This window comes from Capra hircus, chromosome 21 (assembly GCF_001704415.2).
Source record: "Capra hircus breed San Clemente chromosome 21, ASM170441v1, whole genome shotgun sequence".
Taxonomy (NCBI): Eukaryota; Metazoa; Chordata; class Mammalia; order Artiodactyla; family Bovidae; genus Capra; species Capra hircus.
In genome coordinates, this window is record NC_030828.1 from 30,476,727 (window position 1) to 30,489,220 (window position 12,494).

The window sequence follows — 12,494 nt, forward strand, 5'->3', positions numbered from 1 at the left end:
GCGGTTCTTGTTTTGTCTTCCCTATTGATTACGAGGCTTTACTGGGTCATGTTCCTTTATCCAGAAAACTACATGCTCTCATGGGTATCTGTTACCAGTGTATTTGACCTAAGCAATAACTGGGATACCTGTTGTGCTTGCTTTTGCTTAAAACTTGAGAAATTGAAGTTCCTGTCTTAAATTGAGCCCTTGTCCTCAAGTAAACAAATGATTGGAAATAGGATTTTTCTTTTTCAGTGCTACTTTGTTGAAAAGTCTAATTGGTTTCACCTACCAAATAAAGCCTGATGGTTCTAACCATCTCCCATTGTTGGACTGCACAGTTTAAATGTGTATTGGGGATTATAAAAATATACATGCATAGGCTAGACTTGATCTTCTTGAGCCGAAAAACTTCACAAGAATAATAAATGTGAATGTAAAAATCATTTACATAGGATATATAAATCCCAAACTAGAAAGATTTTGTTTCATTTCTACATGGTTAATAACATAAGAGTTGCTCCCTCTTCAAAGAATTATTTTGACACCAGAGATAAAATTTTGGTAAAGGTAGAACTTGCGGTACCACTGCCTGATTAGCTTTTTGATGCTTTAAGCTATGCAAATGACAATTTTCACTGAAAATATCTTAATAAAAATCAGTGCTACATTTGACAGCTCGGTTTGACATGTAATACTGCATAGCTCTTAGTATAATCTCATTAGTCCTACTGTGAAATCTGTGTTTGAATTTCTAGTTAATTGTAGTTTGGTGTGAATTAAAACACTTTTTGGTAGAGATTGCTAATAGCAACTCTGTTTGGTGTGATTTAGTGAAAACAAATCAGATTGTTTTACATATGGCTTTTTACATGGTGAGAAATGAAAGTTTTCTTTCTCCCAAATATTTTTTAATAGGTTGTAATTTCCATCTTGGTCATAATGTGATATAGATTCCATCTCCCCCCACCCCAAAAAAAACGTCTCTCAAATACACAATTTTTATATTTTTTGTAATTTCTGATATGGATTTCTTAGCATAGTTAATACAGTAGTCGTCAGTTTGAATTTTTATTTTTAAAAGACACAAACCCTCCACAACCAATGTTTAAATGCACATCCTGAGGTAAGATATTTAAATTAGAAGAACAGTTGTTGTCTTAACATAAAAGAGCAAATTAAAAGACAGATGGAAGTTGCTTGTTGGTTGCTGAGATGCTTGTGCCTAGTTTTCTCTTGTCCTTAAAAGTTCATTTATGTAGTGACCAATCCAGTAGCAAAGAACACCCACAGCACACAGATTATGCTGTCTAAATACCAATTCTTAGTACAAGCAACCAGTTCTTCTTGGAGAAATGATTGATTCCAGATTTGGCACTGGAAAATGTACAAGATGATTCTGTGTCTTAAACCAAGAAAGAGCAAGAGCTATCAAAAACTACCAGGCTTTCTGTCAAAAGGTCTCAGGACCCAACTTGAAATCTGTCACTGCTCAAAGATGGGACATGTTAAGCATCAATAAAGAATAACTGGAGTGGATTGAAACATAATGAATATGTTTAAATCCATGAGTTCATAATGATACTAGAAGAAAAAAATTAAAAACACCAAGTTACCTTTGGAAGATGATGAGGAACCATCTCATTATTTAACAATAAAGGCTTTTCTGTATGGAATGTATTTCAATATAACCAAATCATTGATGAAGGAAAGTTTGTCTTTATAGAGGTTTTCCAGCTTTAAAAATGAAGGAATAATAGAAATACAGCATCATTGTTTTGCAGTCCCTAATGCAGTCTAGATGATGATGGTCAGTCATTGGTAGCATTTCAGAAAGAAAAGTGGGTATCATGGAAGTAATGGAAGTAAGAGCTGTAAAGCATCATTGCAAAAATAAAAACCCTGACTCTTGGCAGGTCACTAGATTTGACATCTGGTTAACAAGAAATACAGGAGGAAAAACATGAAATGATAGTGTGGCGATGTAGTCAGTACAGTCTAGATGTAGGAAACTGTACTACCAATGACCTAATTTCTTTACGTAAAGTATATAAGGGGGCAAAGAGGGAGAAGGAACATACAGATTATAAAAAAGCCTTGAGAAAACAGAATGAATTTATAAAACATACCTGGATCTGATTTGAGCAAACCAACAGCTAAAGAGGAAAACCAGGGAGATTTGAATATTTACTGGCAAGCTGATACTAAGAAGTTTAGAGGTTTTGTTGTATCAAGGTAGTATTTTTAAGTCCATATCTTTTAGAGAAACAAACTGAAACATGTCCAGTTAAAATGTGATATCTTGATTAAAAAAGTGGTTTTTAAAAATGTTTTACAGTTAAATAATGTGATTATTTTCCATCTGAAATAAAAACTAACACTCTTGCAGCCTTACCCCTCGTGAATTCAACTCTTACGGGGCCCGAAGAGGTAACGATGCTGTAATGACAAGAGGCACTTTTGCAAATATCAAGCTTTTTAATAAGTTTATTGGAAAACCAGCTCCCAAAACAATTCATTTTCCATCAGGACAGACGGTAAGGATATATACAGAGTGTTTAAGCAGTTGCTAACTAGATTAAAATTTGTATTAAAATTTTTATGTTTGTTTTAATCTACAGCTGGATGTATTTGAGGCTGCAGAGCTATACCAGAAAGAAGGTATCCCACTGATTATTTTAGCAGGGAAGAAATATGGTTCAGGAAATTCAAGAGATTGGGCTGCCAAAGGACCATACTTGCTGGTATTGCTTCTTCAATTTTATCCTAAAGTTCAAAGAGTTTTAAATATTCCTTTTTGTCAGTAACATTCTATCAAAGTTTATTTTGTTTATTTAGACTTTTTATGTCTACTTGGATCTTATTTATAGGTTTTTTTTTTAGGTGATCTTATATACATTGTACTAGTTGCTTTAAAATTTTTTAGATTTTATTTATGTATTTTATTATTATTTATTTTTAGCTGCACTGGATCTTAGTTGTTGGGCGTGGGTTTCCTCTAGTTGTGGCAATTGAGGGGTACTCTAGTTGCTGTGTGTGGGCTTCTCATTGTGGTGGCTTTGCTTTTTGCAGAGCACAGACTCTAGGGCTAAAGTAGTTGCAGCATGAGGACTCGAGAGCGCAGGCTCAGCACTGGTGGTGCACAGGCTTTATTGCCCCCTGGCATGTGGAATCTTCCCAGACCGAGGATTGAACCGTGTCCCCTGCATTAGCAGGTGGATTCTTAAGCACTGAACCACCAGGGAAGTCCCTGGTTGCATTTTAGTACTCTGAATTTGATTAAACCTACATCTGTCTTATTTGTGAAAATAAATACAATAGAGGGAAAGGAGATTCTGTCTCAGATTACTGCTTTATAATAATTATTATTTATACTCATTGGTAGTTTTACTTGCCCCTTTTTCATTTAATTTTCTCTGATTTGCTCCATGGAGGTGTAACAGACTTAGAGATAGTGAGCCAAGATTTACTTTTGTTTTCAAATAGAAGATGATGGTCCCTGTATCAGCTAAAAGACCTCTCTCTTGAGACCATTTCTTTGTTGAGCAAATAGGGGGTCTGCTGGGGAGAATAGTCGTGTGATATGTGCTTTCTGCTATTCCTTATCTGTGTTTCTCTTTTCAGTTGTATTTGTGAAAAAGGCTGGTCAGGATACCGCCTTCATAGCTATCGTAATCATACAGATGTCATTTGTTTTTAATCTTTAACCTCTCCCCCCTTAAAATGTAGGTACTCTTAAGGAGTTGCAGGAATAAGCCTAATTTTTTCATCTTTGTAAGATAATAATTTTAAGTACCAGCATAATTCAGAGATAGTCCAGTTTTGGTTCTTAACCATTGCAGTAAAGCAGTTATCACAATAAAGCAAGTTGCACAAGTTTTTCTGTTTCCCAGTGCATATAAAAATTATGTTTACACTATACTGTGGTCTATTAAGTGTGTAACAGCATTGAATCAAAAAAATTGTACATTCTTTAATTAAAAAATACTTTAATGATAAACGCTGACCAGCATCTGAGCCTTCAGCAAGTCGTATGGTAACATCAAAGATCACTTATCATAGATCACTACAACAAATAAAATAATAATGAAAATATTTGTAGTATTATAAGAATTATCAAAACGTGAGCAGATGCTCTGGGAAAAATGGAACCTGTAGACTTGATTGACATAGAGTTGCCACAAAACTTCAATTTGTAAAAAAAAGAAAAAGAACAACAAAAAACCACTATTGGCAAAGCTCAGTAAAAAGACAGTATCTCCTGTATCATGAATATTAATTATAAGTTATCTTTTTCTGAAGTTTTTTAGCCCCTCCCCTTTTTTAAAAAAAATATTTCAGGCTTTCCTCATATAGTTTGTTGATCCTTGGCTGTCTATTCAGGTAGATGTTAAAAAAATGATTACAAGCTGGGATTGTGGGCTGGGTTTTGTTAGTGGGCCTTACTAATTATAAGCTACTTTTTTCATTGAGAGAGCCCTGTATATCAGTATCTGTAAATATTTTCTCTTGAGGCCATGCAGTTTCTTCATGGAAGGAGACCCACTGAAGAAACAGACTTACTCCTGCCCCATGTCTGATAATATTCTCACCTGGCCTTTCTGTGAGCCTAGTGTTCCTCCTCAGTCAAGAGCATCCCTGCTCTACAGGGTGATGCACTCCCAAGGGGTGAAACAAAATCTTACTCTTTGTATGTGTAAAGTACACACACATATATATACACAAACAGATACACGGTATCTTTGTGACATTAAATTTTGGGAGGTGGGCAATTAGGAGAAAGATGTGTTGAGAAGGGAAATATCTTAAAAAAAAAAAAAAAAGGCTCCTCAGAAGGATAATAATGGAAAAAAGTAGAGATGCACAAGCCTTCAGCTTATTTTCTCCAGAGAATAACCTCCACTCTTTCTGAGTGGGGACTGAGCTGGAGATCTTATTTCTTTTTATAGACTTCTTACTGGTATCCCAGTATTCTGAGAACCTTATGCCTCTGAGTCTCAAGCCATTTCTAGGTTCTTTGTTGCAGAGTGACTCAAATCTTAGGTTGGGTATCACTCTAATTTCAGTTTGTCAGTCTGTAGTTTCAACATTCTCTGCTAAGTCAGTCACCTGCCTCTATTTTCTAAATATTTACAGAATTTGCACATCCTGTTCTCTTTGTTGCTGTGGGCTTATACTTCTTTATTCCCTTATTTTAATGACAGTTTAAGAGGGAGTGTTGATAAACACATACGTTAGATCTACCATAATTAAACAGAAATCCTCTTGAGCCCTTTTTGAGTTTCAAGCAACTGCCCCCAGTTATAGAGAACACTTAGTATGTGGTAGGCACTGGTGGTACTTAATCCTGGAGTGGCAGAGGGGCAGTTAGAGTTAAGGAGCTACTTAGAGATACAGGAAAATAATCTGTAAAAGGTTTCTTTAAATACTTTGATATAACATTGACCTTCATATGGGGTAGTGGGTTTGAAGCTTTTACAGAAAAGCCAAAAGTAGAGTTTTTTCCCCTTTAAAATTGCGTAGTAGAACGGAGGAAATAAAATGCATGTTTGTTACAGGGTGTGAAAGCTGTTTTGGCTGAAAGTTATGAAAAAATTCACAAAGATCATTTGATTGGAATTGGCATAGCTCCACTTCAGTTCCTTCCAGGAGAAAGTGCAGATTCCTTGGGCCTCTCTGGCAGAGAAACATTTTCTTTAACATTTCCTGAAGAACTGTCTCCTGGAGTTAAATTAAATATAAAGGTATACCTAAATTTCTCAAATATATGATCATGTACAGTACTATATGTTTAACTAGATGGTTGTAAACTCAGTAATAAACAATGTGTGTAAATTACATATTAATGTCAGCTAGTAAACAAATTGTAGTTTAAGAAGGCTTTATTTTGTTTGTACTTGAACCTGTGTTAATACAGTTGGTCTCTGAGGAAAAGTAGAAAATGTATATACTTAGTCCAGAAAAAAGAAAACAGGAACTTGGCAGTTACATGTTCCAGCTTCCTCTTCCTTGCTAGCAGCTCTCTGTGGTAATGTAATGTTTAGTCCAGGCATGCACACCGCTTCATTAGAAGCCAGAGCTGAGTGTTCATGGTTAGAGTAACACAGACTTTACAACTAAGAAAAAAGGAAAACGAATAGCAGATATTATATGCAGTGAATATTTGATTTTTAACAAAATGAACATGAGTAATTAGTATAACATCCCTAACTAGTAAGTCAAAATCTGAATGATTTAATACTTTAAATGATAACAGTACTTGTTCTTTAGAATTAGGGATGAAATATTTGTTTTCCTACTTAGCTATGAGGCCTATAATTAGGTATCTTAGTTGTTTTCTCAAGGAAAAGAAATGTGTCTCAGACAGAATATGTGATAAATATAGTCATTGAATATGAAGACAAATAGTCTTAACCACCAAGTAACATTACAAGATTTTACCACTCATGTGAGATGTTTTTGTTTGTTTAAAGACAAGCACTGGAAAAGTATTCAGCGTGATTGCTTCGTTTGAAAATGATGTGGAGATAACATTGTACAAACATGGAGGATTATTAAACTTTGTGGCACGAAAATTCTCATAGTATCTACTCACCATGAATACCTTCCATAACTGGTGACTGCAAATAAAGCCTTTTGTGCTGGACCCAGGAATCCTTACCATGGAGCTGCAGATAGTCCCAGTTTGCCCACTTATCTCATCCATGGATGTAAATGATGATGAATCAACGTAGTGACTGAAATGAAATCTTGATTTTAAATAATATACGAATGGTGCTAATAACATTGCTAAAATCAATGTGTGAAGTGTGTTGTGGAAGAGGCCTATAAGTAAGGGGGAATATTTTATCAGACCATTTTGTAAATAAAGGCAGAATTTGAATTTGTGTTGAAGATTCTTATATGAATAACCTTCCTGAAGTCTCTTGTTTAGTTTTGCACCTATAAAACTGTATACTACTGTTTGTTGGTTTAAGAGTAGGGGATTGAAATTTAAGAAGCCAGATAATTCTAAAATTGTGGAAGGTGAAATCTGATTTATAAATGGACTTTCAGATATGTTCATTCCTTTCCAGAATTGAGCTGGACGTAGTGGCATTCTTAGTTTGTAAAATAAGCCAGGGTTATCCTAAGTCTCAGTCAAAGGATAGAACTTGCCCCAGACACAATCATTCTGTCCAATCCAGCCGAGGTTTCCTCCACATCTGAAGATGGACTGTTACAGAATACAGTTGATTGTGTAGCACCATGTATTAGCAGTGAAAATATGTACCACATATGCAGCCCTTATTTTTTCAGTAATTTGCTCCTGTGACCCTGGCAGGTCTCAGATGGCATTATATTAATTGGATTAGATTACTTTGCTCACTTTATGTGATACTGTAACTTCTATAACCTAATATTTTAGGTATCATTAACCAAAATTCCACACTCATCTACAGTTGCTAAGGAGAACTTTATTTAATCATTAAACACTAACATGATTTCGTCTAGATTTTTAAATTTTCCACCCTAAATTATATGGTTGCTCAACCCTAAACATTTTTTAAATGTTGGTTTCTTCTTAATTATATAAATCAATTTCCTGTCATTTTGAATCATTATTTCACCTGGGATGCATGATACTATTAATTATATATGCTTTTGCTGACCGTTAGGATAAAACACTTAAATTATTGCTGTCTGAATACCATATTTTCTCTATATGCATGTTTGTTTACCACATCAAATGTTCTGTTAACAAGTTTGGTGACTTTTAAGAAAAGGTTGGATGATTAATTCCGAAAGTCCTATACCTTTTTTTAAAAAAGTTAAGAAGTTAAAGTTAGCAGGCAGAAGGTTAATCGTAGTGATTCCCACCCCCCCACATGGAGATCATCATATGAAGTTACTGCAATTCAGAATTAGCTTACATTGCACAAAATAAATTGTTTTAAGCTAAAATGCTGAAACTACCAAACCAGTGGGTAAAGACCACTGAGAACTTTGCACATAATCAGTCATACAATCTTTTGAAAATATTCTGTGTTTAGACAATTAGATGGACTAGAGTTTGGTAAAACGATTTCCCTTTTATTTAAAATTTTTATAAGTATTTTCTTTGGTACTTTCAAGTCATATTGTGTTCTTGATATTTTATTATGCTGTGTATTTATCAGTGCATGTGTTTTTAATTTACATGGAAACATGAATTAAGGTTGGAGAATTTACAAGTTGAAAGTTAAAATATCAGTTATAGGCTTTTGAGAAGATGATAGTCCAAGATTGTGTGTGGGGAAAACGTCTGTATTATTTCTAAGCCATTCTGAAATACAATGTGTAGCCTGTGGTCAGAGCCCTGGGCATCACCATAAACAGCAGATCCAGGAAATGAAGAGGTAATAAAGCTAGCCAGCTATGAATTAAGCATTTACAGTTCCAGTCTACCTAGTCCAGTAAAAGTACAAGCAGATCTTGTATTTCAGGAAAAAATATCAAGGTTCTCTTAAAATCTCTTGTTGATACACAGCGAACCAAAAAACTTGATAAGCAGTGGCTGTCAACTGGGGAAGAGAGTTGTGGATGTATGACCCTGAGTGCACCTGTGATTCTTCCTCCAGCCAAATTGTGTTTGCAGAAATGTGGCACCTGTTGGTTTTTATTATTTTTCATATCTCCTTTATTGACTATATCTGGATAATTTTGTGTTTTTTAAAAAATACACAAATATTGTGGGAAGAAATATAACAGGTCCATGAAAGAAGCAAATTAGTGCTATGAACTTAAAAGTAACATTTCAAAGGTCATTATCAACAGCAGCATTTTTGTCATATTTTAAGAAACATTATGCTACATACCATTGCAATATTTCATGCCTTTGGTTTTGCTAATTGGTGAAAGTGTTATCCAGTCACTGAACTGCCATTACTATACCTAAAAAGTTTCTGAGATAATAGTTGTTATTTCCTATTGTATCTCCAAGCGGACATTTGAATGAGAGGTATTAGAATCCCTTTAGCAAAGTGCTCAGTTTTTCACTGGGAATCAAACTTCATTGGTACTAAAGGACAAAAAGCACAGCTGAGACCTGAATCCAAGTTCTAGTTGTTTACAACGAGGGAAGCAGTGTTGTGTGCATTCACCTGCTCAGTGTTAAGTGACAGGATGAGGAGAAATTATCTGACTAACATTTTTCTATAGTTGAATTAAAAGACATCGTTCTTTTGCCTTTAGGTTTAGGAGAAAGTGCTAAGATACTGGATGTCGACCCTATCTTTGTTTGATTTGGAATACTAAAAGAGAGGGGAAGGAGGTGGACTTAGTCTTCTTTAGTGACACTTTTCCTGAAGTGTGATAGTACCGATGTTTATCAGTTTTACACATAGTATGTCATTATGAAACCATATATCTCACTTAAGTAACTATAAATCATTGTCTATTATTTAAAGCCAACAAAACAGTATAACAGTTTTAAGTTCAGTAATGTTAAGTATTGTATAGAAATATATTGGAGGCAAAGTTCAGTTGATGACAATTGTGTATATGTTACTGATGCTGTAAATTATTTTTAATAAAGAAAATTGTATTATCACATATTTGACTCTTGTTATAAAATGCTTTGAGGTAATTGAAAATAAAATACTGTAACTTAAGAAATAGGATGCCATCCAGAAATTTCTCTTCAAACATGTTATCTAGCTGTTCAGACATGACTTATTCCCAGTATGACTGGTAAATGAGAAGGAAAGCCAAGATAAAGCTTGCAGTAGGGATCGCCTTGAGGAAACAGTTAAGTTGAAGTTGATTAAGAGGTCATTCTAATAGGTACTTCAATTCATAAAATCACATTTTAGAGTTGAAAAGACATCTCTCACCCAAAGCAGGATCCTTTGTACAAATAACATCATGTGACTGGGCAGTCCTTTCTTGAGCATTCAAGAGATGGGAGACTGTCTGCTGCACTTGGTAGCCCACTGACTGAGTTTTGATGGTTAAATTTTATTTCAAGCTGAACTCAACTCCTTATAGCTTTTACCTACTGATTCTAGTTCTCCCTAATTTTTCTATGCTTCTTAAAGTGCTTTAGTACAACTATATATAAAATACAGATTTAATGAATAAGGTAGATCCTCCACAAATTGCTCTGAACATAACCTTCATACTATAGATCTTTTTTTAATGTTAATTTATGTTAAAGTGAACATTTAGGACTGAATTCATCTCATGCTACAAAGTTGTGTATTACTGGAGGAAAGCAGGATGGAAGTGCTATGTTTGTATGAGCCTCCATGCTTTAGAACTAGCTGATGGTGTTACTTCCTCCTTCCCCTGGCTATTCATCAGCACTGGTGAAGCACCCATGAAGTGAGTCATCTGGAGCAGGGAACCAGGACCATGAGTTTCTGTGGTTAACGTTTTATGAATATGGTCAGCTGCCCATTGATCTAAAAATATTGCCCTTTTCCTCAACAGCAATCTAAATGAGTAAAGTTTGTTAAAACTTGATATTCGTAAATTAAAATTGGTACATTATTAGTTTTCTAAGGACTCCAGTATCCTAAGAAATTTGTTTGCTCAGTACCAAGACAGGCACATGGTGTAGTTTGAATACCTGGAGTTCAAGGAAGCCTAGTGCAACACCAGTGTTGTGCTTCGTTAATTTATGGTTTCCACTTGATGCCAGTGTTTTTAATTATAAAATAATTTAGCTTCAGCTTGTTTTGTTTTGATTTGATGTGAGTTTAGCTCATAAGTTTTCCAAAATATCAGATTATAAAGCTTGTGTTTTATACACTTCAAAAATGGAACATTTATTGCAGAAGCAGATGTGTATCTAATCCCCACAAAACTTGCTTGTATACTGACAGTTGTGTTGTCTGTGAATTTTGTGTTCACATGATGGCATTAGGTTTTAAACATTGTAGACAATGTTGGTATATAGTTGTGTCATAAAACTGGTGGGCTATTATGTTTTATAGGATATCTTGTAATATAAAATCATATCTATAATCTCACCCTGTACATTGTTAATTTTGTTTCACTCCAGTTTTTTTCACTGAATTTTTTGAGAGCCACTACCTAAGTGGCCCAGTGGCCAGGTGGAACAGGAAAAAAATTGTTAATACAACAGTGATAACCACATTTCTTATCTATCATATTGGAGCTTTAATCATTATCATGGTATCCAATTTTGGCATTATTGAAAAACATATTAAGAGCCTTAGAAATTCTCATTCTCTTATACCCAGTGTATGACTGAGCAGTGTATCTTAAAGACTCAAAGGACAAAAGATTCATGTGTAAGAATATTATTATTAAAGAAGGAAATCTTGTTTAAAGTGAAAAAGGCAAGTGACAAAATCTATTTCTAAAAAAGGTTCAGTGACTGGAAAGATGCCGGAGGAAGTAACTGTGGGTCTAGAGTCCTGTCTCTTCAATTCTCACCATACCTTCCAGATTTGATCTTCATTCCCATCTCTTAATCCCAAGAAAAGTAGAAACAACAAGCATTGCAGCACTATTTACAATAGCTAGGATATGGAAGCAACCTGGATGTCAGTTGACAGACGAATGGATAAAGAAGCTGTGGTACATATATACACACTGGAATACTACTCAGCCATAAAAAGGAATGCATTTGAGTCCGTTCTAATGAGGTGGATGAACCTACAGCCTATGATACAGAGCGAAGTAAGTCAGAGAAAAATATTGTCTATTAACTCATGTATATGGAATCTAGAAAGATGGTACTGATGAACCTATTCGCAGGGCAGCAGTACAGATGCAGACATAGAGAACAAACTTATGGACAAGGGTGGTGGGGAGGAAGGAGAGGGTGAGATGAATGGAGAGAGGCTCTGTAACAACCTAGAGGGGTGGGAAAGAGTGAAGGAAGGTTCAAGAGGGAGGGGACAATAGGTACACCTATGGCTAATTCATACCAATGTAAGGCAGAAATCAAGCCAATATGTAAAGCAATTATCCTTCAATTAAAAGTAAAAAAAAAAAAACTGGACTAATAGAGGTGGAATAGTGAGAGGGTGGAGAGAATTCAGAATCTGCCTGAGGAAAGAGCATACAGAGATGCCTAAGAGGACCAATGGAGTCAAATTCTGGACGCAGATAACCGAAATCAAACCTTTAACACCCTAAAGGAAAGCGACTTAGTAAGAATTCCACCCTGGGGCTTAAAAAAGCCCCGGTACTTGGAAATTAGAACTGAAGCAGGTATGAATCATATCTGAAGGTGGAAAAGAGGAGATCTCTCAATATGTGGTTGATGGAAGTTTGGGAAACATCAGTCAATCAAGGTGACTAAACATGCCGACTGTGCTATATCCTGAGGGGGTTGGGGGTTGGGCATTGTGAGAGAGCGAGATGCCCACGGATTAAAACAGACCGAGTTGCAGTAATTTGTGATGTCTAGAATTCTCCAATGGAGAGTGCTCTGTCCTATCAGAGAGGTTCTCCTTGGCTGCAGACGTATATGAAACTGGCTACCTGAGCCTGATGCCCTTGACAAGTAATCAGGC

General features: G+C 35.4%; 1 protein-coding gene across 1 annotated transcript in view; it reads left to right on the forward strand.

Annotated features, from left to right (window-relative positions):
• IREB2 (iron responsive element binding protein 2) overlaps nt 1–9,555 on the forward strand; it is a 50,943-nt gene extending 41,388 nt beyond the window's left edge. Inside the window, exons 19-22 of the mRNA XM_018066314.1 lie at nt 2,372–2,519; nt 2,604–2,726; nt 5,541–5,726; nt 6,456–9,555. Of these exons, the coding sequence (XP_017921803.1) occupies nt 2,372–2,519; nt 2,604–2,726; nt 5,541–5,726; nt 6,456–6,566 (568 nt within the window). The 3' untranslated portion in view covers nt 6,567–9,555. The remainder of the gene's footprint in view (nt 1–2,371; nt 2,520–2,603; nt 2,727–5,540; nt 5,727–6,455) is intronic.